The sequence below is a fragment of the Cydia amplana genome, chromosome Z (genome assembly GCF_948474715.1).
Source record: "Cydia amplana chromosome Z, ilCydAmpl1.1, whole genome shotgun sequence".
In the NCBI taxonomy this organism is placed as follows: Eukaryota; Metazoa; Arthropoda; class Insecta; order Lepidoptera; family Tortricidae; genus Cydia; species Cydia amplana.
This window is the reverse complement of record NC_086096.1, coordinates 3608529-3635811: the sequence shown is the minus strand read 5'-3', so window position 1 is coordinate 3635811 and position 27283 is coordinate 3608529. Positions and strand designations below refer to the sequence as shown.

Sequence of the window (27283 nt, the reverse complement as noted above, 5' to 3'; positions counted from 1 at the left end):
CTGTAATCGAACGGGGCTCGGGTACGAGCGGGTGCAACTGCTTCGAGCATACAAGGTAGAACAACACACAGATACATATTTACTCACGATATGAGGCTTGAGCCCCTTAGGGTGGAACATCTTAGGGCTATTCTGGCTCTGGAAGGCGTGCTGCAGCCGCACGGGGCTTGGGTAAGTACGGGTGTAACACACATACAGACATATTTACTCACGATATGAGGCTTGAGCCCCTTAGGGTGGAACATCTTAGGGCTATTCTGGCTCTGGAAGGCGCGCTGCAGCCGCACGGGACTTGGGTAAGTACGGGTGTAACACACATACAGACATATTTACTCACGATATGAGGCTTGAGCCCTTTGGGGTGGAACATCTTAGGGCTATTCTGGCTATGCAAAGCGTGCTGTAATCGAACGGGGCTCGGGTACGAGCGGGTGCATCTGCTTCGAGCATACAGATACAACACACAGATACATATTTACTCACGATATGAGGCTTGAGCCCCTTAGGGTGGAACATCTTAGGGCTATTCTGGTTCTGGAAGGCGTGCTGCAGCCGCACGGGGCTCGGGTACGGGTGCACATGGTACGGCGAGTGCGACTGCTCCGAGCACAGACATGGTGGGACAACACACACTGTGAACAGGCCTGTGCATATCACACATGTGTAGGAAGCATAGTGGTGTGCGCAATCGGTGTCACATGTCTGAACACTAAATCAAAATGGTCCTGTTATAAATGTTATATAAGGTATACATTGGGACGCTTGCGCCCGTAATGATGACGTGTGAGTGACGTTTTAGTATAAAATATGTTGTCGAACAAAAGGTCAATGACTAGCTTTCTGGCTTTTTCCGTTGATGGCATTTCCGTTAATTTGGTGGAGGTCCTTTATTCCACCAAATAAGCAGCATTGCCATTAAAGACAGTGTAAATTAATTATTTCCAGCCAGTTATCAATAAGAAACCATTATAAAGGAAAAAGAAAATGCATTTTAGGAGACAGACAAAAGGCATTGAAATATTGTATAGGTACCTATTTAGCTTCAAGTATTCATTAGACATCACATGGTCAGCATGGTCACTTTTGAGAATTAATCCTAATTTGTGCAACACACTTGTGAATAAAATATAGACTTTGTAAAAAGAGTTAAAGTTTTGTCTGTAAGAGTTAAAACACCGACCAAAAGAAACTTGATGCAACAACTCAAATTTAATGTATTTTAAACAGGCATCTCTTTTGTAAAGTCTATATTTTCCAGACAAAGCTATAATAAGGCATTCAGATGTAGTACTGTCACCATCAGAAGTTACTAAGCGGGCGAGGTGTTCCAAATTACCTTGACGCGCTCTTATTCTCTTAACAATAAAGTCGTGTCAAGATCATTTTGAACACCTCGCCCTCTTAGCAACTATTGCTGCTGACTGAACATAGTTGTTTTCCATCTTATTTTCTCGGAAAAGTTCGATTTGTTATGCTACTTCAGTCAACCTCAGTACTTTTGTACCACGACTGACTGAAATAGCAAGAATGTTCGTACGTTTCCGTGAAAATACGATGGAAAATAATTATACACTACATCTGTACAAGATATGGGATTGCCATACTTGAGACTTGACATAGCACTTGGAACGAAATTTAGCGTGGCCGGACTACAAAGTTTTTTAAAAGCATTTGCCACAACAGTTTTAGTAAGTATTATGTACTCTATCCATCTGCAGGCCATGATGCTCCGGGTACAACCTGTTCTTCATGTTCCTATGCTAATTCATTCTCTGTAAATAATAACATGATTATAAACTAACATTAAACTCCATTTTTTTTTAGCCTCCTGAGACCGGAAGCAGTTGTTATTGAATTTGGGACTCTTTGTTATTCAAACAAAGTTCAAAATAGATTGTGGAATATGTACAAAAATTTGTACCGGGGGTCTCAGGAGGCTAGGCCAGGTACTAAAATGGTTATTGGTTGCTTTGGTAGAGAATGGATGCTAAGTACAAAGAATTTGGTACATTGACCCGTCTGTTCCTATCTCAATCACGCAAGTGTAAATGTATTGCTGTCCTACACATAATAGCGGTGATCAGTCATGTGCGAATGCGACAGCAATATAATTATACGCGTGCCATAGAGATAGGAACAGACAGGTTTATGTACGAAGTTTATTGCGCTTAGTGTCTGTACTTTTAAAAACAGTCTAATATTATCATAGAGAGGTCATTATACCAGGAGTTACGAACAGCAAATTTCTTTGGACAGATATTCAAGTGTCTCTACATAAAAAAAATACTGGTTGGTTGACTAATAAGATAAGATAAGATAAGATAGTTTATTCAAGTAGGCATAATTACAATGCGCTTATGAACGTCAAATAAAGCTAGGTAGACCGGCTCCAACCCTACACCCCTGCCCCGAGAAGATTTAAGTCCCCCCTCAATTGGAGGAACCACAGCTAATAATGCAGCAGATAATGTCAGTGCCCACAGCTAAATTAAATAACCAAAACACTTCTTTACTCAAATATATGCCCTAAGAAATTAGGGAGAGACAAGGTAACTTTGCCCACCACTGGCTTACACACAGGATGCGCAGGAATATTGAGACAGACTATAGTAAAGGTTGAAATTGATTGTTTTGCAGAATGAAAAAATAATGAGTAAACAATAATGCAGCGTAAAGATTGTCTTGTTAGCATAGCATTTTTAAATAAACAGCAATTACAAGGTTCTTTTTAACTTGCAGAAAACCAAAGAGAGGAATAGTAGATTCACTGACTTTAGTAGTCTTCACAATAATAACAAAAATATAAATTCCCTACATTTTTTTACGTTTGTTAGGTACCTACAAAAATTATACAAAGGTTGTGTGTAGTTGGATTCAAGCGGGCGAGCGCCTACCGCGAACCACGTTCGACGTGTTGCCTCTCTGTCGCACTTGTAAATTCGTACGTAAGTGTGACAGGGACGTAACACGTCGAACGTGGTTCGCGGTAGGCCCTCTGTTTGTGTTTATTTTGTATTTGATTTCCACAACTCGACTAATAATCGCAACAGCATCAATAAATTGAAAAGTGCGCAGGTAGATTTTTGAACCTACATAATTATAGTTTTCAATTATCTTTGTAAATATGTGTACATATTAAAATGTAATGGTACCTGAGGATTAATGCACTCCAAGGCGATGTGGTGAGCGGCATTGTGCAGGGACTTGTGTTTCGACCGCAACTCGTCCATTTTAATTATGTTTTCGATTAAACTTCTAACGACACTTGACTACCTGTCCGGTGTTATAAACAAAACATTCACATTTTCTCAATAAAACAATACACAAAACTTTCATACATGATATTCAACGAAAAATAAGGCGATAACTAACAAATACCATAATATATTTGAATATTTCCCTCCTTTATTATTATTTTGTTTGGCAGATATGAGTGTCGTAAAACGGGAAGCTAACGCGTGTATGCCGGCAGAATTCAAATGTATGTATCATCTATCCTTGAGCGGCATTTCGCACTGCTCTGCCCAATTTAGCCGGTTAATATTGCGTAAGAACATGGCGTTCAAAAAAATCAATAATTTAGTTTAAGTAGCGTTCACAATAATCCTTTTGTACAAAAATAAATGAATATGAAATTACAATTTACGACGTGTTATATCCGTATATTTACTAAGTAAATTACCCTGTAATACTATTCTGGGCTACATACTATCATATTCATATACAGAAAATAATTATCACCAATCAGACAACTTTTCAACACCTGCTTGCAAATCAGAGAGTTGTGTGTGTTAATCATGTGTTAATGTAATATTGATTAGGTTTGCATAATTTATGATTGTCATGCAAGTTTACAAGTATTTGGAACAGTACTATACATTAAATAAAAAAATAGGCTGCTTCGTCTTGTCCAAAGTGATTACAATCGAATTTCGAATTTGCCGCCATAACCTCGGAGCGTACGTGTGTGAAATGTTTTCATATTTCGATTAATTATGGCGGACTGTGGCTGAGCGAAGTTCATTTTTCCATCCGGAGTGCAAATAATTGGTTGAAAGATTGAAGTGCTTCGTTAAATAAGTGCAGAGGCGGTCGGGGAGTATCGGATGGGCGGCGTTCGGCGATGGCGGAGAACAGGGGTTCGGTAGAGGTCGTTATGCCGGACATTACCGAAGTGACCGAGCCCGATCCGCTGGCGGCGGCGAGCGAGCGCGAAGTCGAGAGGCTGGAGCGCGACGGCGTCGCGCTCAAAGCGGCCCGTCTCGCCGACTCCAACGGCGTGGTGACCGTGCCCGTGTCCCTTCCAGTCGGGACTCTTATAACGGGAACGACCTTCAATGTCATCACATCGGACCAGCTGCCGGGCCATTTTAAGCCGATGCTCTGCGTGGACAACGGCTTCATATCAGGCGGGCCGGTCAGCGAGGATATAAAAGCGACACATATAGTGATACAGAACCCGCCGTCGCCGCGGCACGATGAGGGTTCCCAGGCGCCAGCGCGAGCGAGCGCGCGCTCGTGGGCAGAGACGGCGAACATGCCCATTCTGCCGGTGCGGTGTAAAAATACGTCTGCAGAGTTGCACAAGCAGCGGTTTGGTTCGGGGGGCCGCGGGAGGTGTATTAAGTACGGACTGGAGTGGTACACGCCGAGCGAGTTCGAGGCGCTGTGCGGGCGAGCGTCGAGCAAGGACTGGAAGCGCTCGATAAGGTTCGGCGGGAGGAGCATCCAGGCGCTGATAGATGAGGGCGTGCTGACGCCGCATGCCACCAGCTGCACCTGCGGCGCGTGCTGCGACGATCAGTCTGGTGAGTTGTATTCCAAATTCTCTCTCTCTCTCTCTCTTTAGCTCTTTTCTACCCTTCGGGTGTAGGCCTCCTTCATTTTACGCCATTCATCACCGTTCTGTGCAACCTGGAGCCACCTCATCCCCTCAGTCCTTTTGATGTCATCATATTCCAACCTAGAAACTAACAAGTATTCTAAAAACTCGCAGAATTACAGAACAGTAATAGAATAAGGGTAATAGATGTGTTGTGTGTCCCTCTTCTGTAACATATTTAGCCTCCTGGACGTATTACATGGATATGGACATGAACATTGGAAAACTTGCCAAATACAAAATATCTTATTTTTTGCTCCGGCACATCTTTACTTGTTACTCACTGTCACTTATGAATGCTACTTACTTGATTTCAGATATTATTAAAAAGTGAAGTATTTTTAAGCAGCATTACAAGTAGAATGCTCCAAAAGCTAAAACTCTTTTAGTCTGTCTAAGGGCCGATAAAGACGGACTGCAACCCATCTGCAATTTGTATAGGAACTGCACGCCATACAAGTAGCAGTCCGTCTGTACCGGCCCTAAGTTAACTGAACAAAGTGAAGGAGTGCCATTATAAACGTCATATTTCGTAGAAATTTGACATCAATGATGACATTGCCATTTATTTGTCATTGTCATTTGCAATGCAGGGTTAGCTTGGACATTGGACATAGTAAGTACTAGCGACCCGCCCCGGCTTCGCACAGGTTAACAAATTATACACCTACACCTTCCTCAAGAATAACTATTGATAGGTGAAAACCGCATGAAAATCCGTCAGGCAGTTTTTGAGTTTATCACAAACATACAAACAAACAGACAAACGGACAGACCCTGCGGGGGACTTTGTTTTATAAGGTGTAGAGAAAATGTTGAGATTAAAATTAAAAAAAAATCTCAAGGGCTAATTCACAAGTCAATACAACTTTTACATTGACATCATACGAAAATATAAATATATAGCAACATTTATAAATGTAATAAATAATTGCTACAATATGACATCGATGTACTCGTATTATTCTCTATGGTTAATAATACCTACATTAAATTTGGAGATGTAAAAGATCCCCAAAAACAATTCATAGAGTTCATCAGTTGTGCCAAAACATGTAAAAACTCTTTGGGATATATATTCAAAACTACCCACATACTTATATTCAAAACAACTTTTTCTTAACCATATAGGGTACTTATTAACTACTTAACTGCCTATGATTTCATGATGTAACCTATGCTATTAAGAATAGAACAAAGTCTTGATGTTATTTTAATTTCATAAATAAGTAAATCACATGTTCAGTTCCGCACGGTAAAAAGTTTATATTCAGTTCTAAGTGTCGTGTTACATATTCCTTTAAAGTGAAGATGGAAGAATTGGACCTGAACATGGAATACCAAGGAGTTTATAATTTACGTAAAGACTTACATCTTAATATGTTAAAGTAGATAAAGTACAGAAGACTCGCTCTCTAACAAGCTCTCTAACAAAACGCGTCTGTTACGATCAGCACAGATAGCGCCACGCGCGGTTTATGGCATTCCCCAAAATTGGGGCGGAACGGATGTACTTTTAGCCACCTGTAGCAAAGCGACGAAATCGCGGAGTGAGCCACGCCTGACTGAGGTCTGGGACATGGACTCATGGAGTCGTTGTTTTGAACACCAAGGCTTTCACATTCCACACGATTTACCGATTTTTCCGAGTGTAAACCACCTACTAAATACTACTTTCACTCTTCCAGCCATGGGCCCAGTCCGTCTCTTCACACCCTACAAGCGACGGAGACGCAACCAGGATGAGGGCACTGAGAAGAAGCCCAAGATAAAGCGGGACAGCAGTCTCGGTGACAGCGACATGGACAACATACACAACACGAGCAACAACAGCCACTCGAAGGAGGCCTGGCAGACCATAGCGGAGGGCCTGGAAAACAATGCGGACTACCATCTGCTGGAGGCGCCGGACGCGAGCAACGATCCTACCGCCAGTGAGTTTGTTGTCTTTATTATAGTAGCATATTTATGCTTGACAAGATTTCATTTGGATACTTGGCGCAGTCAGCAGCAGAAGTTGCTAAGCAGGCTAGGTGTTCAAAATTACGTTGACACGCTCTTATTCTCTTAACAATAAAGTCGCGTCAAGATCATTTTGAACAACTCGCCCGCTTAGGAACTTCTGCTGCTGACTGTACTTGTTTATTATACTGGCACTCTTTGACAACAGATGTTGAATGTCATCGAATGTCACCGGTGTTAACAAGAAGACAAGATTACTTTGACATTATATGAACCGTTTTTGGCACTATGGGCACGGCAACCCGCGACGCCTTTAAGAGTTCTTGGCGTTCAGAGGGTTAAATTATTGTTTGAATGTTATATATGTACTACATTTGATAACGAACACACCCGCCAGGGTATAACATTACTGAGAGTTAATTGAAATCTATGTAAAATGTATTTATTACTGTTGCTAAACTCAGCATGATTTACTGCAACTTTGTAACTTAATATTTTTAAAGCGAATGTAAATTGCGAATTGTTATCTGTTATTTTAATAATTATGTTTATTGTTTTATATTTCACAAACGAATGCTTCTGCGAAATATGATAAATGCGAAATTTGACTTTGTGATCATTTATATGTATTGTATGCATTGATATAGAATAAAGAACTGGATACCCAATCAGCCGCAAAAAATGGCCCCACAAAAGTGATGTTAAAACAGATCACGCATTACTTTTTCGTTTAGTCTTGTTTGAAACGCTCAAATGTGAAGTTGTCAACAATTATGAAATGTGCCGTCGAAATATGTAAAAATAACAATGATAAAACAAGGAAAAAGGATGGAATGTATTTCTTTCGGTTAGTTCTTGGGATAGCATTACATAATTTATGTAATCTGGTGGTAATTTTATGGTTTTGAATAAATTAATTTGTTACTACCAAAGAAGGGATGTCAAGGAACAAAAATCTAATGAGTCGATGTGAGGTCAATATTTTTTTATATTTTTATATGGCATTCGTAACGAATAACATTATGTTCAAATTCAAGATTTCCAAGAAAACCTATGACACGTGCAAAGTGTACTGCTATTTAATTATAGCAAGAGATAGGGGTGATGCAGTTTTATACAAGGCAAAACGGCACTTGTGTGTTCGGCCCATTTCCCTGTTTCCTACATAGGTATACACCACCAATAAGGGCTTATATCGACTAACTGTAAATGCTAAACCTGTCTGAACACAGGATTTTTTTATAAAGTACTACTAAGTGGACTTTATAAAAACAAGCAACAACGATTGCACTCCAGGAGTGCCGATAGAAGTGAAAACTCACCTCACTATGTTACCGACGCCCGGTAACACGATACATACGTTTAGCGGAGGTATTCTATTTATTTATTATATATTATTATCATTCTCAAATAAGATCACACTTTTTCATTGACATGTTTATTTACATACTGCCATGACAACGTCAAATTATTTGAACATAGGTAAAGAGTCTTGAAAAGGAGTCCGCAACATAAATGTCAAATAACATTGAGTTTTTCTTTATTGATTTAAATGCCATCTAAATTATGAGTGGCCACCTTACGGGGCTTACGGTCACGTGATCGCCTTACGCCCCTTACGGTCACGTGATCGCCTTACGCTGTCTCGAGTTTATCATTTTTTCCCCACCTCAAAAAGTGCCCAGCGCCGCTAAAGAAGTTTTCACTTCAAAAATTACCCACTTCTCAAAAATCCAATCAGTACCAATAAATGTCCCCGTGCACCCGTGCGATGAGTAAATGTCGATCTAAAATACACAGTTATTTTATTTAATAAATTGTTTTTATATTTAATAAGTTATCTGATTAGGTTTTTACAGCACATTTATAACTCCCGTAACTATGCCAACCTTACTCTGCGTGGTACAATTACTGTCGGTGGCGACACGAGCACGCTCGATCAAAAATTGCTGGCGGTTAAAAGGTTAAAGAAGTATACTTACTTATTAAAAATTAAATTTGTTTGAATTTGAACCACGATTTAATTTTATTTGAGCTCCCGATTAAATTAAATTTGTTTTATTTATTACTTCAATTGGTTTTTCTGTACAGTAATACCTAATAAAGTGTACCAGAGTGACTCCATTCGTTCATTATTCTCGTTTGACGTTGTTTGACGTAAATACGTTATGTTAGTGCCATCGGACTAAATTTTTTAACAGTGTTGGTACCTCTGTTTGCAAATTTGACACTTAATGCTTACGACATTAAGCTCTTTTATGTACGAAACATTTATCTTGACTCAATATTTACGTAAGCGTTTTTATCATCAATGCAAATGGTGCGAAACGTCACTGGGATCCACATTTGTTGACGTTTTTGTTCTGCTTTGTGTGTCTATTTCTTTTATATTAAGTCAGTGATTGTATGTCAAGGAATGTGCAAAAATCACAACATAAGAACCACTGACTTAATATAAAAGAAATAGACACACAAAGCAGAACAAAAACGTCAACAAATGTGGATCCCAGTGACGTTTCGCACCATTTGCATTGATGATAAAAACGCTTACGTAAATATTGAGTCAAGATAAATGTTTCGTACATAAAAGAGCTTAATGTCGTAAGCATTAAGTGTCAAATTTGCAAACAGAGGTACCAACACTGTTAAAAAATTTAGTCCGATGGCACTAACGTAACGTATTTACGTCAAACAACGTCAAACGAGAATAATGAACGAATGGAGTCACTCTGGTACACTTTATTAGGTATTACTGTACAGAAAAACCAATTGAAGTAATAAATAAAACAAATTTAATTTAATCGGGAGCTCAAATAAAATTAAATCGTGGTTCAAATTCAAACAAATTTAATTTTTAATAAGTAAGTATACTTCTTTAACCTTTTAACCGCCAGCAATTTTTGATCGAGCGTGCTCGTGTCGCCACCGACAGTAATTGTACCACGCAGAGTAAGGTTGGCATAGTTACGGGAGTTATAAATGTGCTGTAAAAACCTAATCAGATAACTTATTAAATATAAAAACAATTTATTAAATAAAATAACTGTGTATTTTAGATCGACATTTACTCATCGCACGGGTGCACGGGGACATTTATTGGTACTGATTGGATTTTTGAGAAGTGGGTAATTTTTGAAGTGAAAACTTCTTTAGCGGCGCTGGGCACTTTTTGAGGTGGGGAAAAAATGATAAACTCGAGACAGCGTAAGGCGATCACGTGACCGTAAGGGGCGTAAGGCGATCACGTGACCGTAAGCCCCGTAAGGTGGCCACTCATAATTTAGATGGCATTTAAATCAATAAAGAAAAACTCAATGTTATTTGACATTTATGTTGCGGACTCCTTTTCAAGACTCTTTACCTATGTTCAAATAATTTGACGTTGTCATGGCAGTATGTAAATAAACATGTCAATGAAAAAGTGTGATCTTATTTGAGAATGATAATAATATATAATAAATAAATAGAATACCTCCGCTAAACGTATGTATCGTGTTACCGGGCGTCGGTAACATAGTGAGGTGAGTTTTCACTTCTATCGGCACTCCTGGAGTGCAATCGTTGTTGCTTGTTTTTATAAAGTCCACTTAGTAGTACTTTATAAAAAAATCCTGTGGTTGTCACTGTGTTCAGACAGGTTTAGCATTTACAGTTAGTCGATATAAGCCCTTATTGGTGGTGTATACCTATGTAGGAAACAGGGAAATGGGCCGAACACACAAGTGCCGTTTTGCCTTGTATAAAACTGCATCACCCCTATCTCTTGCTATAATTAAATAGCAGTACACTTTGCACGTGTCATAGGATTTCTTGGAAATCTTGAATTTGAACATAATGTTATTCGTTACGAATGCCATATAAAAATATAAAAAAATATTGACCTCACATCGACTCATTAGATTTTTGTTCCTTGACATCCCTTCTTTGGTAGTAACAAATTAATTTATTCAAAACCATAAAATTACCACCAGATTACATAAATTATGTAATGCTATCCCAAGAACTAACCGAAAGAAATACATTCCATCCTTTTTCCTTGTTTTATCATTGTTATTTTTACATATTTCGACGGCACATTTCATAATTGTTGACAACTTCACATTTGAGCGTTTCAAACAAGACTAAACGAAAAAGTAATGCGTGATCTGTTTTAACATCACTTTTGTGGGGCCATTTTTTGCGGCTGATTGGGTATCCAGTTCTTTATTCTATATCAATGATAAGAACAGTAAGAACACACAGACCAGTTTTTTACTTTTTAGTGTTCCGTGCCCAAAGGGTATAAACGGGACCCTATTACTATAAATATATACATACAAACATGAACGCTGAAAACAATACACTCTTTTTTTGGGCAGTCGTGTAAAAAGTTCACTGTCTGTCTGTCTGTCTTTCTGTCTTGTCTGTCTGTCCCCAGGCTGTATCTCATGAACCGTGATAACTAGGCAGTTGAGATTTTCACAGATGCAGTATTTCTGTTGCCGCTATAACAACAAATACTAGAAACAGAATAAAATAAACATTTAAGTGGGGCTCCTATACAGCAAATGTGATTTTTATGCCGTTTTTAGCGTAATGGTACGGAACCCTTCGTGCGCGAGTCCGACTAGCAGTTGGCCGGTTTTTTTTGTCATCTCTACTGCACGGCTACCACGAGTTGACATTTGACGTTTACGTTAGCGACTGCGTAGAGTCGACAATACCTTTATATTATATGGAAAGGCTGAGTTATTATATATGTATGTATGTACGTTTCGTCTTGATGTTCTTAAGGGTGTTGTTGTTATAGTTAGTAAAATTAAAATTAATATGTAAACTTTAATCTTGATTTTATTTCTTGATCCAAAAAGGCAAAGCGAATTAGAAAACGGCATAGCGAATTATTTTGCGTTGTGTGTTTTATACTGATAACTGATAGTGGTGATCACAAAAGTACAGTCAGAATCGATACGAATAAAGGGCCAGAAACATACCTACCTACCTACCTACCTACTACCTTGATGCCTTTTGTCTCTGCATAGAAATGCGTTGCCGTGATGCCCATGATGCCGGCGGCCAATGCCACTGCGAGCGAGACAGTAATATAACTAAGGGCGTGCGATAGAGATAGGTACAGGCGGATCAATGTGCGAAATTCTCCGTGCTTAGCGCTCTTACTCTCTTTATTTCCTTTATTTGCATTTTCTGTGAGACTTCGTATTAGCACAGAATAAATAATAGTACTAAGTACAGAAGACTCACTCTCTAACAAAGCGCGTCTGTTACGATCAGCACAGATATGGCCGCTAGGTGGCGACAGCGCCACGCGCGGCTTAAGGCTTTCCCCAAAATTGGGGCCGAACGGATGTACATTTAGCTACCTGTAGCAAAGCGACGAAATACGTCTCTGTACATAGAGTACTGACGTTGCCTGAAGTAGCGTGACAAGTACGAACGTTTCCGAGAAAATACGATGGAAAACAATTATGCACTACATCTGTACTATATTTTACACGTTATCGCTACATAGTATAAAACAAAGTTGCTTCTAGCTGTCTGGCCCTATGTATGCTTAGATCTTTAAAACTACGCAACGGATTTTGATGCGGTTGTATAGATAGAGTGATTCAAGAGGAACGTTTATGTATAATTTGTTAACCTGTGCGAAGCCGGGGCGGGTCGCTAGTAACGTTATAAAATACTTTATTCTGACCGCCAGGTCTACCGGACATGAGCGGCGTGCTAAAGCGTCTCGACGACATCGGGGCGACACTGTCGCGACTGGCCACCGAGTTGAAGCAGTGTGTGGAGGATGTCAGGGGAGTCTCCGCTCGGCAGCTCGCGCGGATAGAGCAGGAGAGGGCGGGGGCGCTGTTGCACGCCGTGGAGCATGCAGACGCGGCGTTACATAGCGCCGACGACGCCGAGTCTAAGAAGGTAGGTCTGGTGTTCTGAACGTAATGGCGTGTCTCATAAAGTTTCTATGTTCCCAAAGAGAAGAGTCGTGGAATGTATTAGGCACCAAACATTTCACGACTCTTCTCTTTCCGCATAGACTCTACATGAGAATGAGCTTGGCTTTTCGTTGTACAAGTTACTTATACAACGTGTTACACCAGTCTGAAAGTGGGATGAGTACTCGTATATGTCATAATGAGCAACTTTTACTATGCGACCAACCCCGAAATCACGAAAAAAAAACCGGCCAAGTGCGAGTCGGACTCGCGCACGGAGGGTTCCGCACCATCAACAAAAAATAGAGCAAATCAAGCAAAAAAACGGTCACCCATCCAAGTACTGAACCCGCCCGACGTTGCTTAACTTCGGTCAAAAATCACGTTTGTTGTATGGGAGCCCCACTTAAATCTTTATTTTATTCTGTTTTTAGTATTTGTTGTTATAGCGGCAACAGAAATACATCATCTGTGAAAATTTCAACTGTCTAGCTATCACGGTTCGTGAGATACAGCCTGGTGACAGACGGACGGACGGACGGACGGACAGCGGAGTCTTAGTAATAGGGTCCCGTTTTTACCCTTTGGGTACGGAACCCTAAAAAATGACTCCTATACATTTGGTTAGCTGATGTTGATAGGTATCTTATATGGGAGTGTCAATTCTCATCGCAACTTGGGGGTTGGTCCCATAGTAAAAGTTGCTCAGTACGACCTATACAGCGAGTACCCATCCCACTTTCAGTGATGTAATGCGTTGTATAACGATAGTTTCATTTATTCCCAGTGTGCAAACTGCAACCGCGAGGCGTCAGCAGAGTGCTCCCTCTGCCGGCGCACCCCTTACTGCTCTACCTATTGCCAGAAGAAAGACTGGGCGTCCCACCAGATTGAGTGTCTCCGCTCCGTACCTACCATCCACGACCAGCACCAGTCCATCATGCTCATCGTGGAGAGCCAGCACCAATAGCGAGGTGGGTCTGACAGCTTACGTTAAGCCAGGGGGGTGTCACTCCGCAGTTTAGGTACATTTGGCCGGCGCGCCCATCGGACAGGCGTATGGCAGTGGGCTGCCGCTTGGCGTGCACGATAGTCGTGTCACGAGGCGCTCGCGCAGAATTGAAAACACAGAATGGCTCCGAAACTTACTTCCGAGAGAATCAGACATACTATCTCCGGATAAAATATGTATGTTTACATAATCAACGTTTGTAATTCCTACATATTTATCTTAAAAATAATAAATCAGTGGGTATAGGTATAAAAACTTGTCAAGTGATAACCCCGTGCCGACACTCACAGCTCGGTCATAAAACTGCGGCGCGCAAAGGAGATTCACGGTTTGTGCGCGGTTATAAGTTTCAATTCTGCTTGCAGGCGGCGATATAGGTGTAATTTTGTACCTAAATCTGACTTTTATGAAGGAGTGAATTTTCTGTACGGTAGTACTATTAGTTATTCTGTGGTTAAGCCCCGTCTCCATATCGCGCGGCAAACTATCGAACATTGGCTCGCGCGGCAGCCGCGCGCAATGGATACCAGGTTAGCTCGCGAGCCAACTCGCTGGCTGGCGCAATGTTCGATGGTTTGCCGCGCGATATGGAGACGGGGCTTTATAGGTACGCTGGCACAGAATATATAATAGTACTAGGTGCAGCAGGTTCACTCTAACAAAACGCGTCTATTACGACAGATATGACCGCTAGGTGGCGCAAGCGCGAGCAGGCGTCCATTCCGTAGCGGTGCGCGGCTACTACTATGGCTAGACACCAAAAGTGGTGTGGGCCGCATGTACTTGTAGCGACGTGACGAAATCGCGGAGTGAGCCACGCCTGACGCTGGTAGAAGAAAACCCACTTTTAGAGTAATGAAACATAACTAATAATACTTTGTTGTCCACAGAGCCTAATCTGGAGAGGCTTCGCCCGAGTGTCCTAAGACGAAGGTGACAAAGCCCGACCCTGCCAGAATAGGGGCTTCACTACAAGCCCTAACAACAGGCTTCTGTCAGAATACGGACATGTATACCGCTACCAGACCTAAACCCATGCCAGAATAGGGGCTTCACTACAAGCCCTAACAACACAGACTTCCGTCAGAATACGGACATGTATACCGCTACCAGACCTAAACCCATGCCAGAATAGGGGCTTCACTACAAGCCCTAACAACAGACTTCTGTCAGAATACGGACATGTATACCGCTACCAGACCTAAACCCATGCCAGAATAGGGGCTTCACCACAAGCACAGAATAAATAATAGTACTAGGTACAGAAGGTTCACTCTAACAAAACGCGTATGTTATGACAGATATGACCGCTAGGTGACGCAAGCGCGAGCAGGCGTCCGTTCCCTAACGGTGTGCGGCAATTACTATGGCTAGACACCAAAAGTGGTGTGGGCCGCATGTACTTGTAGCGACGCGACTCGCGAGTGAGCCACGCCTGCTACAAGCCCCTACCAAGCCACGAAGAATTTACAAAGAGCACGAGGCAGGTAACCACACATAGGTGCAATTTTACTTATAAAATGCTACGATTCTAGCAGTACAATTGAGTCGGGTTAGACATCATTTTATACTATAATGGAGCCATGGAGTGTAATTTTGTATATGAATAAAGTTATGTTCCATATTTGAACGCATATCGATATGCGTTATCGGGTCGGATAATGTGAAAACGCTCTAAGGATAAATGTTTAACAGATTACCAGCTGGTTCAAATACACGCACACTTACCTGGATAAGGCACATTTATTTAAGATTTTATTGAGAGTACAATCAAAGGGCTCCCGATGTTAGAGCCAGGCTAAGGTCGTTACAATCCTCAGTTAGCTATTAGGCCCCCGGCCACCACACTAGCGTCTCGAGCGTCGGCGTCTAGTTAACTCTATGGCTGCTGCGCGACGCAACGTTGGCGCAACTGCGCACTCGACGCCATTTTCCATAGCGCTGACTAGACGCCGACGCTCGACGCTAGTTGGCCCTTAATCATAAATTAACTAATTGAGACTTATAAAGTTTTATGAATAAAGGTAAATCTGCACCGACGTGGCAAGAGACGGAATGTGGAAGTGTCACCATAAGGGCATTTTCACTTGTATGTGACGGTTATACGTTACGGAAACTTTACAGAATAAGTTAAGAATGTTAAGATGAAATTGCTCATAAACGCAAATTCCCAAAATATACCGTTATTAGTGGCATTTCCACATTTAGTCTTATGGGCATTTTCAGGGAAAAGTGTATCATTTACTGTTCTTCGAAAAACTATCAACTTATGATTTTTTACTAACTGATATAAAAAAGAAAAAATGTGTAATTTTGTGACGCATTTTCTCATACAATTTGTATAGACTGTCAGAAAGCTGACATCTAAAATTTGTAGGACTCATTTTTTATTCTATCAATAGTCGTCGTGAGTTGAAATAGGCCATAAGTCCTTTTTCGAAAAAAACAGTAAATGGTTATACATTTTCTCGAAAAGCTTATGAGGTGTGTTTTATGATGTCCCGTTTATAGCGAGACGCTACCGAATAGCTAGTAAAAATGTACTTCCGTTACCAAATATTAACTTAGTATTAATTTGTATGATTGTGTAAATAATGATCAATTAGTGTGCTTTAAGGATGTTGGTGAAGACTTGCTATATTTGTAAATTACCCAATGATTCAATCAAATTCATTAGAGCGTCACGCCCCTCCGCATAGCACGTCTACACTGGGCATAACCGCGAAAATCTAAGTTCACTTGCTTTGTCACATTAATTACGCCTTCATTGGAGTAAAAGAGAAAGATCCCCGCAATTTGAGATTTTCGGTTTTCGCGGTTATAGGCCAGTGTAGGCCGTCTGGCCGTTTTTAGCGCGAGGAAATTGCCTCGCGCGAATGCTCGCTCTGTGTGGACCTAGCTATTATGATACATATTATATTAAAATTTTACGTTTTTAAACTCTACAAAAAATTGCGGGTATCGCATTTTTGGATTAATTTCGTATTGTTGAACGTGTTTAGTGTAATTATTTCTTATGCATGTAGCAAATCTTGCAATAAATATCAACATTCTTATAGCTAACACTGCGATATACCGTTACTATAGTAAATAAAATACTAGTGTTACCAGAAACTTCGCCTAAGAAAATGGCACCTTTTTTAAATAGGTTGTTTTTTTATTTCAATCATTAGAACAAAATTTACTGAAGGGGAGATTGTAAGTTATATTGTTGTAAATAAGCGTATGCATGTGAAGATATGATTTAAATTTATTTTGAACAGAAGCAGTCTAAAAAATTTACAATTATGTCCTTATAGGGTTTTGAAAATGATGTGTTCTTTTTTTATGATTTGTGACGAAACCATTTTTTTTACTATTCTGAGCGCCGACGGTCAATTAGCCAGTTTAGAAATATGTAGATTTAAAATGTCTTCAATCAATTGAGGTATAGTTAACACCTTCGCTGCGGCAATAGGTCATAGAGAAATATAGGAATACAAGAGTGCTCACTCCATACATCAGTTTCGGTACCAAAAAACTATTAATTTCAGTGTCTACATCTAGCATCGAGTAGCGGAACTATCAGTACTGCTACTTGACAATAGTGAGCAATCTAAGTTTTTTTCTCTATGAATAGGTGTAACTCGTCATTATTAACAATTTCAGTGCCAAGAACCCGCTAGTCGGGTTAATTTTTGGAAATGGGTCTTGGTGCTGAAAGTGTTAAGCATACTTTGCATGGGGTCTTTCAACCCCACACTGCAGTGAACGTGTTAAAAAGATTTCGATTTTACTGTAATACGATCATGTACAGAAATCTACATACGTTGATATACACATCAACATTACCTGTATAAAAAAGCTAATGAATTCCAAACAAAGATATTAAATTTATTTAAATTTAGTACATCGGAAAAACAACATATAAATAATTGTTTTGTGAGTCAACTTATAATTATATTTACTTAAATACTATAATAGTATTAACTGCAAAATAGCACAAAGCAACGTTGTGCTATCACAAAAGTACATAGCCTTTTTCACTTTATTTTTATTTTTATATATTTTTCAACACTGTTTAGCGCCATTGCTTTTCTAATTGTGATACTGATATTCTTTTTTTTGTGAGCCTTAAGACGGCGGGTATATGTATACGTACAGATGTAGTGCATAATTATTTTCCATTGTATTTTCACGAAAATGTACGAAAGTACGCGTGTCTTGCTATTTCAGTCAGTCTTGGTCTTGGAGGATATAATCAAACGGAGACGCCATGTCTGTAATTTTCTGTACAAAACAGTCTGCCGATTTTTGCGGGGGAGGGGAACGTCAAATGTATGCGTAACGTAAATATAGCCATGTCAGATAAACGTCAGTCCATACATTGTGTATGACCGTTGGCCGCCTATTTTCGACAGAGGGGAAAGCCTGTTAATGGCTACTCCGTTTAGTTGTATCCTCCAAGGTCTTGGTACAATAAGTGCTGTAATAACTGAGGTTGACTGAAGTAGCATGACAAATACGATGGAAAACAATTAAGCACTACATATGTATAATTATAGAAAAATTACTTAAAATTTTAGTTTTTATAGTGAATTTTTATGCCATCTATATTTACAAGATCTCTCGACGAGTGTGTACAGCCGAAATTAAAAGATTAACACGTTCACTGTCCTAACTGTTAACTGTCAACCGTACGGCCTTTTAATAGAGGCTTGCCGTGACCCATATGTGGGGCACGGGACAGTGAACGTGTTAAAGTTGGCATGATAGAAAAAAAAAACTCGAAAACACGTGTAAAATAACAAATAACCCGCGATCCTAAAACTCACCAGCTGCATGTTTCACGTTAATTTCTCTTAAATCTTCAACGAAACTTCTTTAAAATTATTTTATTACTGTAAATACTAGTGCTAAGGTTGTTTTATTGATGTAATACAGTCTTAATAAAATTTGTTCAACGTTACACCTGTTTTTTTTTCGATGTCCATTTAACCTTTTCGACGCCGTGTCAAACACAAAAGCTGTCACGCTGACGCCACGTCACCGAAGTGTCAAAACTGAAATTGAACTTTATGCATATGCACGTAGGTCTATGTTGCTCTGTGATATGTGACCGATTAATCGGTCTTTGGCGTTGAACCTACGATGCGGATATATCGGTCATTGGCGTCCAAAAGGTTAAAATTGCAAGCCTCGATTAGCTATTAATCTGTCATGTTGACTTATGTATTTGAGGAAAGGAGAAGACATAAATTAACTAATTGAGGCTTGTAAAGTTCAAAAAGTTTTGTGAATAAGGTAACTTGTACATTTTGAAGTGAAAACTTCTTTAGCGGCGCTGTGCACTTTTTGAGGTCGGAAAAAACGTTAAACTCGCGACAGATCACGTGACCGTAAGACGGACACGTGACCTGATCGAAAAATGTTACAATGTCATTGAGTTTTTCTTTATTGATTTAAATGCCATCTAGTGAGTTTCGCTCTAACTGGTATTAATATACTCGAGTACTAACAGTGATGTGCTTAGGGGTTTCAAGTAATTAACGTTAACGCTAGATGGCGTTAACCTCAATTATACATAAGTGCATTTTGGACTAGTCATTAAGTTTTCACTTCTGCCGGCACTCCCTGAGTGCAACCCGTTGTTTTTTTTTCAAAGGTGCTCCGCTTAGTGTCCTCAACTCCCGTTGTGCTTTTTCCGGCCAGTCACTGATGAAGGTGTCTAAGAGCTCATTTAGACGGCGCGCGAACTCGTATACGATTTTTGCTACATTGCGGATCATTGAGGTTACATCAATTCAGCAGTTCTCGCACCGTCTAAATGAACCCTTAGTGTAAGGCCTGAGTGGACGCTCGAAGCGGAGCGTTCGGCGGGGCGTGCGGCGTGGCGTCGAGCTCCCAAGGGATTTGAGCAGCGTGCACTAAGGCCGCTCCTTACGTTTGCATTTGTTTAACATGCACGCCGCACGCCCCGCCCCGCTGCACGCCCAACTCTTTTGCGGTATCCACTTGGTAGCTATACTCATAGATTAGTATATGATATTACTGTGCTACTAGCCCACCTATCTGGATGCATTTAATGAAATGTTTCGGTTTAACATAACTAACACACAATACAATAACAGGAGATGTGCAAATAAAAAGTCTTGTTTATTCAATATTTTATCAATTGATTACAATAATTCATAGTATTACATCTAATTATTCTACCTGATCTAACTAAATTGTTCATGTAAATTAAAAATACCTAAAAATAGCACTTTTCGTGCGTATGTCGAAACTTTAAAGTGCCATATTTACTGTAAAACGTTGTTCGATACACGTGCGAATAGGTAATTCGCAACTCGTGTCGATTTAAAACACTTCCTTCGGTCGTGTTTTAATTTATTGCCACTCGTTTCGAATTTCCTCTTTTTCGCACTTGTATCGAAAATAACTATTTCATTAAAATAAATATTAAAAAAGTTGCATATTAAAAGTATCCATTTTATATTAGGTATAGTAATACGTGTCCACGATAGGTAGGTTTATCCTATTTGTTTACATTAACTTCAATACTTGTCACATTAAATACTAATATGTACATTTACATTGTGTTCAGTAAGTTGATAACATGTAAGATAAAAGATAAGTGCTCTTATCTCAATTTTGAGCTATATAATCTGACCATAGAGAATTAAGTAAGTTTAACACGTTCACTGTCCCAACTGTTAACTGTCAACCTTACGGCCTTTTAATAGAGGCTTGCCGTGACCCATATGTGGGGCACGGGACAGTGAACGTGTTAAGTGCTTACTCCATACATCAGTTTCCTTACTTACAAATAATAAGTTGTATGGGAGGTATGGTGAAACGTATTATTAACCCTTTAACCGCCAGAGTCTGATATATAGGACATTACATATCCAGCTCATTTCGCCACAGTCTGATAAATAAGACAAAGATCTGATTTGGTTTTTACAGCACATTTATAACTCCCGTAACTATGCCAACCTTACTCTGCGTGGTACAATTACTGTCGGTGGCGACACGAGCACGCTCGATCAAAAATTGCTGGCGGTTAAAAGGTTAATAAGTTTAAATTTCGCTTAAAATTTACAAGTTCTTATAGTCAGTCGATCAAGTTTGTTTTGAGGATTAAATTAATGTCAATATAGGGCCCATTGCATTCAAGCAATACAATAGTCAGAAACGACAGTCAAAGTCTGACTCGTACTTTACGCACCAAATCCCCCTTGATAGTGACGTCACGATTGAGTTGAACCCGTCTTGAAGTATGGAAAATGAGAAAATTGCGATTTAGACGGTGAAATATTGCGTTTGTGTATATAGTTGCTATACAATCAATTTAGTAAAATGGTACCATTTCTTTGCAGGTACAAATAGGCACAACAAGCAACTTTGCATACTTGCCAGATGGCCAAACTTATGATATAAGGCGGCAAGTACTACTGAGGTAATTTTTAAGGCCATTTCATTTCCAAAAGGTACTTTGATGTAAAGATTGTAAAGATATATTGAAGAATTAGGGGTTTAGAAAACTAATAGTATGGCAAGCTTTTACGCTTAAAAATGGCGTAAGTCAATACCTTGTATGAATCATACCACATTGTTTAAAACTAAAATATCATAATTGAACATGAATGGTGACTTCATTTGTCATTTTTGCCATACGGTATGTCTTGTCGTCTCGGTTACTCTTTACAAGCATAGTTTTATACAAATAATTAAGTCACACGAACGCGCCGCTGAAAGTGGCACCCATATAATACAAGATACTATCTCATTTTTCGACGTTGCGAGCGTAATGTTGATTGTACGAGTATGGCGGCGGCTAGATTCGCGTGATTCCTAACATCAAAAATTACATTCCGTACCTATTGGGCTACTAAGTGGAATGTGAACATTTCTAAGTAATTATGTTATTGTTGTATCCTGTTGGAAGGGATGAAAACGAGTAATAGTTGATTCACACGTTCTGTGTAAATGATCGTATTACCGCAATATTTAGTACTTTTGTAGTCAAAATAATTATTTAAATGGTTTTTGCATCAAAACTGGACTTTAAGATTTAGGAGACAAGTAGTACCTGCGGCGCCGGCAGCGATGCGCTACGTTCCTGCAGACAAGACTCGACATAACATGAGCTGGCCTGCGCTTGCAGATTATCCCACAAGCTTGTTTCGACCGCCCAAACCTGGCCGGTCTCCGTCTTCCCTATATCATGTCAAATATATTAAAGTTATAAGTGTTGTAGGATGTTGGCTTGCGTAGCTTCTCCTTTATCAAATCACAGGGTGACGGAGTGTCAAATTTAAAACACACAATGTTGCTCTCAATCATCTCGTGCAAGTACGGAGCGGCTACAGGCTTTAAGCGGGATGTGAGGACTTTACCAAATTGCGAGCATTTCCCTCTCTTAACTTTTTGCTGAAGCATGTATGACATGTCTGTTGTTAACGGGAGTAGAGGCTCAGGCGTTTTCATCTGCACTTCTTCAGGGTGTTCGTCAATGAAGTTGGGTTCAAAGAGGTCTTCAAAAGAGCTGGCGGTACTGATGACTTCTTTCTTTGGTTCAGGCTTGTACGGTGTCTGCAATGCTTGCATGAGATCTATAACGCATTTGTCCTCCTCTAGTTTAAGTCGGCGGGTTTCTTCGACTAGTCGCTGCTGTTCCTCTTCCTGCTGCCGTTTCAGCTCTTTGGCCTTGAGCATATTTGATAGTTGTTGAGCGAGAACATTGTCAATAGGGCTAGAACCTAACTGGAATGTGGGTATGTTGATCCGCTGGCCGGGTGGAGTCAATCTGGTGTCAGACTGGACACCAATCTGTCCGGCGAGCCGTGGGATTTGGATGTGGTCACTGAGGCTGTGGCTGGCCCCCTCAGATTGGCCTTGAATGCTGGTTTTGGACAGGTGGCTGTCCACCAACGCCATCAAAGACGTGAACGAACTTGAATCCGTCATTTTGATAATCTGGAACAATTCATAATATTGTTTTCAAGTATTTTTAGAATAAACACAACACACATACTTTTTTTGCCAAAGCCTCGAAGTTTTTAGTACTTAAACAAATAGGACATAGTGTTTAGATATGTTTGCAGAGAATAATGAATACTGTAAACTTACTTGTAGGCTTGACAAACAAACACGATAAACGGATTAATAATAATACCTGAAATGAAATCTATTATGCCCTATACTACGGTATTGCATCTGTTGAAGGTTAAAACAATGCGAGGATAAGATAAGATAGTTTATTCCATAACAATTTTACAATCATGTCGGAAATTTAACTTACAAGCTACTGAATTAAATTAAATTAAATTAATCACACTTTTATAAACAACATGCATTTAACTTAAACTCTCATACAGGGTGCTTCCTGTAACAGGAGCAATAAATTAAACTAAAGGCTGTACTCCTCAAACTGACCAACATTTGTTCAGCAACTTTAAAAAATTATGAATCCTTTAGACTTCCTGTTTTTCATACAAAATAAATATTGCCTTCAATGTACGCTGACATCAGTGTGTTTGACGTTGCTTGTCACACTTTAAACATAACAAAATTTGCAATACATTGCGTCTTAGAATAAACTTTAAAGTGTAATAAAAATCAAACATGAGTTATTTTCAAAAGTTGCTGAACAAATGTTGGTCAGTTTGAGGAGTACAGCCTACAGTTTAATTTATTGCTCCTGTTACAGGAAGCACCCTGTATATATATTATACTACTCTTTGACTTAAACTAGGTATACAAAATGATAATAATTACAGCCTTTTATGTCAGTTCAGTCACGTTATGAATATTATACTGTAACAGTTTAGCTGTTGTTTAGAATTCTATAAAGTAAAACAACTAGTACATTATTTCGAAAGTTTCCCAAGGAACTAACACGCATATTTAGGTGTTGGTATGGTGGCCAGAGGAACAGCGTTCGGTGAGGCAACGTACTTTCGGACGAGTACGGATTGCAGTGCGGTGTAAGGCAGGGGGGGCTAAGCTCACCGAAATTATTTAATTTGTACGTTAACGACCTAATCGATGGACTCAGCAGCACGCATGTAGGATGCCATATTGACAGAGTCTGTTTTAATAATATAAGTTACGCGGATGACATGGTGTTGCTGAGCCCATCGGTCGGAGGGTTGAACGTACTAATAAACATTTGCGAATCGTACGCTCGTGACCATAACCTAAAGTATAATGCGCTTAAAAGCGAATATATGGTTTTTAAAGCAGGAACCAAGAGCCCATCGTATGTCCCTCCTATACTTCTTGATGGCCAGGAACTAAATAGAGTGAGTTCTTTTAAATACCTTGGGCATTTGGTTACCGAAGATCTGCGCGATGATGCAGACATCGAGAGGGAACGCAGAGCTTTAGCGATGAGAGCAAACATGATAGCGCGCAGGTTCAGCCGATGTACAGCCCAAGTAAAGATAACCTTATTTAAAGCGTACTGTACATCGCTGTACACCTGTAGCCTATGGACAAGATACACTCAGCGATCGCTAAACGCTCTGCGAGTCCAGTATAACGACGCTTTCAGGGTCCTGTTGCGGCTGCCGCGATACTGCAGCGCGTCCGGGATGTTTGCGGACGCGAGCGTGGACGGTTTCCACGCCACGCTCCGCAAGCGTTGCGCCGCGATGCTAAGCAGGGTGCGTGGCAGCCGCCACAGCCTCCTGGCTGTAGTGGGTGACAGGTGGGACAGTGGCTTGCTAAAGCACTGGTCCTCCCTACATGTTAGTTTTAATAAAATTGTAAATTTAATTTAATTTTATGTTATTTATGATTGTTTAATTGTAATTTAAATTTAAGTTTAATTCTATTTAATTTAATTTTAATTTATTTTAATTTTATTTAATTTAAAATATGGACTATTAATTGTCTGAAACAAATTTATTTTATTTTTTATTTATTTATTATAAAAAAAAACTATATTAAAAATAAAGAAAACGATTTTGTAAAAATATCTAAAGTAGGTAGGTAGATTAATAGATCTCAGAGTTGGTTCTTTATACAATTTAAAGCGAGCCCGTATTCACTTGCACGCACTTATGAACGAGTGCCACTTCCCTGCTGTGCGCTTGGTGCTGTGGTGGTTGCGCATGTAAGTGGTGGTGACGTCACGGCCTTGAGGTCTTCACGGGTCAGCAGGGCAGCAAGTGGACTCCGGAGCCAGTGTTGGTAGTGTAGGTGGTAGGACCCCTGGAATTTATCATTATTGGACATTTAGTAAAATGTCCGATTTTGCGTTACTGCCTGCAACATTTCGCCGCGTGAAGGAAAAGCGCAAGATGAAAGTGCAGAAAGCAGGAAGGCAAGCTCAAAGCATTAAATAGTGATCAGTGATGTGGTAGAAACATACAAAATCAACTCAGTACTATGGAGTAAGTACTTATGCAGTGAAAACTATTAAATTCAAAACATGTAAAGTGGAATTTATAGGAAAACAATAATGTTAAACTATAGCAATTAAGTTTTACTCTAGTTGTATTTAATCTACACATTTATTTGGTAATTGCAAATCATGATTTCACTTTTTAGGCAAGAGGGTAGAAATTCATTACGTTACAAGGAACAAAGGAAACCAATTGCACAGGATTACTGCGGCGAAGCGTAATAAAAGGATCTTAACTACTAATTAAGCTAAGCACACACCTTATTAGGAAGAAATAACTATCTAATGATATAATTAGCACATAGTAGCTATAAAATATAATTTTGCAACACTCACCCGAGCGGGGGAAAACACTAACGCACAAAATATATTTAGAACATGATAGTTTCTATTGCAATTAATTAATTTTCCGACGGCACATTTTGGAAAGGTTGCATGAGACCATTATTAAAAATTTAGCTGGAGCGAACACATCGCGCCGCCGCGGAAAACCAAATGGACGAGCTCCATGCACGGACTCTCCTCGCGCCCCGCGATGACGATACACACGTCACATACGTGTTTCGCGCTGGATAAGCGCCTACATCACCACACGAGCAAATATTACTATAGAATTATTTATTTAGTTAGGCACTTATATTTTAGTTTTACCTAATATAATTTATTTCGTTTTAAGATTATTCTTAGTGTATTTTATGACAAGATTGATCATTCAAGGAGCGTCAAGACGCTAACGTTACAATACAAACATATTGGAAAATAACTTATAAATTACAGATAAAGTCGTTAACCTGGTAGTAACATTTAGTAATTAAGAGGTCCCTTAGACGGCATTTAAACTTGTTTACATTATGTATTGATTTCAGATCGATAGGGAGGCAGTTATACAATTTTATTGCTTGATATCGCACACAATGGTGAACAACTTTCAATTTAGGCGCTATTAAGTTATCCAAGTCCTTCCTGCGTGTGTTCATTCTAGAAATTCTTTCTTCCTCGGTCTTGTATCTGTCTAAGTGTTTACCCACACCAGTCAGCAAGACCAGAATGTAGAGACAGGGTACCGTAAGAATTTTGAGCCGGGCAAAGTGCTCCCTACACGACTGCCACCATGGGATTCGGACCATGATTCTGATGGCACGTTTTTGGGCAACAAATGCTTTATTTATATTATATTTGTAGCTTTGACCCCAAAACTTAATGCTGTATCGCAACCGAGACTCTACTAATGCGTAATACACAGACGTTAGTTGCTTTATAGTAACTTCGCGTAAGCTCCTTAGTGCATAGCAAGCTGAGCTGATGCTATTTTCCAGCGACTTGAGTTCTTCTCTCCAGTTAAGATCACTATCTAGATGTATTCCAAGGAATTTAACGCAATCTTCAGTGCCAGAGGCCACGACTCTATTCAACAAAAAAGTATTATGCAATTTGTCCTGCTTTTAGTGAAACGTCCACTAGTACAGTAATAGTTACTTATTGCGTAGTTTCCGATCAAAGAATATTCATTTAACGATTACTTACAGGTTTATCTGGTTTAGCTGTCTTTTTATCATAGATATTCCTACATCACAATGTATATTTATTTATGTTTTCATTATGTATTATTTACGAAATGTACCAAAATATTATAAATTGAAAAAGATAACACCGCGTATATATAGGGTTGCCAGATCGAAAGGCGCTATTATCGGGAAAAAATATATTTTTTTCGGGATTAATAAGTCGGGAAAAAACAATTCTGATTAAAATAATTGTATTAAAAACAACGATTTTTTACATTATTGACACTACGTCAGCTGCTCTACCCAATCTCGCCACGCGCGTCCCACGCGTGCGCTGACGGGCTTTTGAGGCGGCAGGCGGGTCGCTCGCTCGCTCAACGACAGTTCGGAACTTGAAATTTAATACAACTGTAAATTTAAACATTTAGCGTTTGCGTCAAATCCGGTAGTTCTGATTGTTCTGATTTTTTGCAGACTTATTTATTCTGTTGGCCCAATTAATGATCCAAGTATATCACCTCGAGCGCCGAACGCAACTTTGTCAAAAATTGAAAAAATCGCGAAAATTTCGGTTTCCTTTACATTTGGGCGATT

The 27283-nt window shown here is 39.7% G+C and overlaps 3 protein-coding genes across 3 annotated transcripts in view; 1 reads left to right on the top strand and 2 right to left on the bottom strand.

The window, feature by feature from the left end:
* LOC134660954 (uncharacterized) overlaps positions 1–3483 on the bottom strand; it is a 28594-nt gene extending 25111 nt beyond the window's left edge. The window contains exons 1-2 of the mRNA XM_063516842.1: positions 3153–3483; positions 484–597 (exon numbers count right to left, since the gene is read on the bottom strand). Of these exons, the coding sequence (XP_063372912.1) occupies positions 484–597; positions 3153–3230 (192 nt within the window). The 5' untranslated portion in view covers positions 3231–3483. The remainder of the gene's footprint in view (positions 1–483; positions 598–3152) is intronic.
* A 334-nt stretch (positions 3484–3817) lies between these two features.
* LOC134660743 (deformed epidermal autoregulatory factor 1) lies at positions 3818–14871 on the top strand. Its single transcript, XM_063516529.1, has 5 exons — positions 3818–4808; positions 6571–6816; positions 12543–12760; positions 13565–13751; positions 14680–14871. The coding sequence occupies exons 1-4, from the start codon at positions 4124–4126 to the stop codon at positions 13745–13747; spliced, it is 1332 nt and encodes a 443-aa protein (XP_063372599.1). The 5' UTR covers positions 3818–4123; the 3' UTR covers positions 13748–13751; positions 14680–14871.
* Positions 14872–21984: 7113 nt separating this feature from the next.
* On the bottom strand, positions 21985–26837 carry LOC134660763 (uncharacterized). Its single transcript, XM_063516551.1, has 2 exons — positions 26709–26837; positions 21985–22750 (listed from the first exon to the last, which is right to left on the bottom strand). The coding sequence occupies exon 2, from the start codon at positions 22739–22741 to the stop codon at positions 21992–21994; it is 750 nt and encodes a 249-aa protein (XP_063372621.1). The 5' UTR covers positions 22742–22750; positions 26709–26837; the 3' UTR covers positions 21985–21991.
* Between the last annotated feature and the right edge of the window lie 446 nt (positions 26838–27283).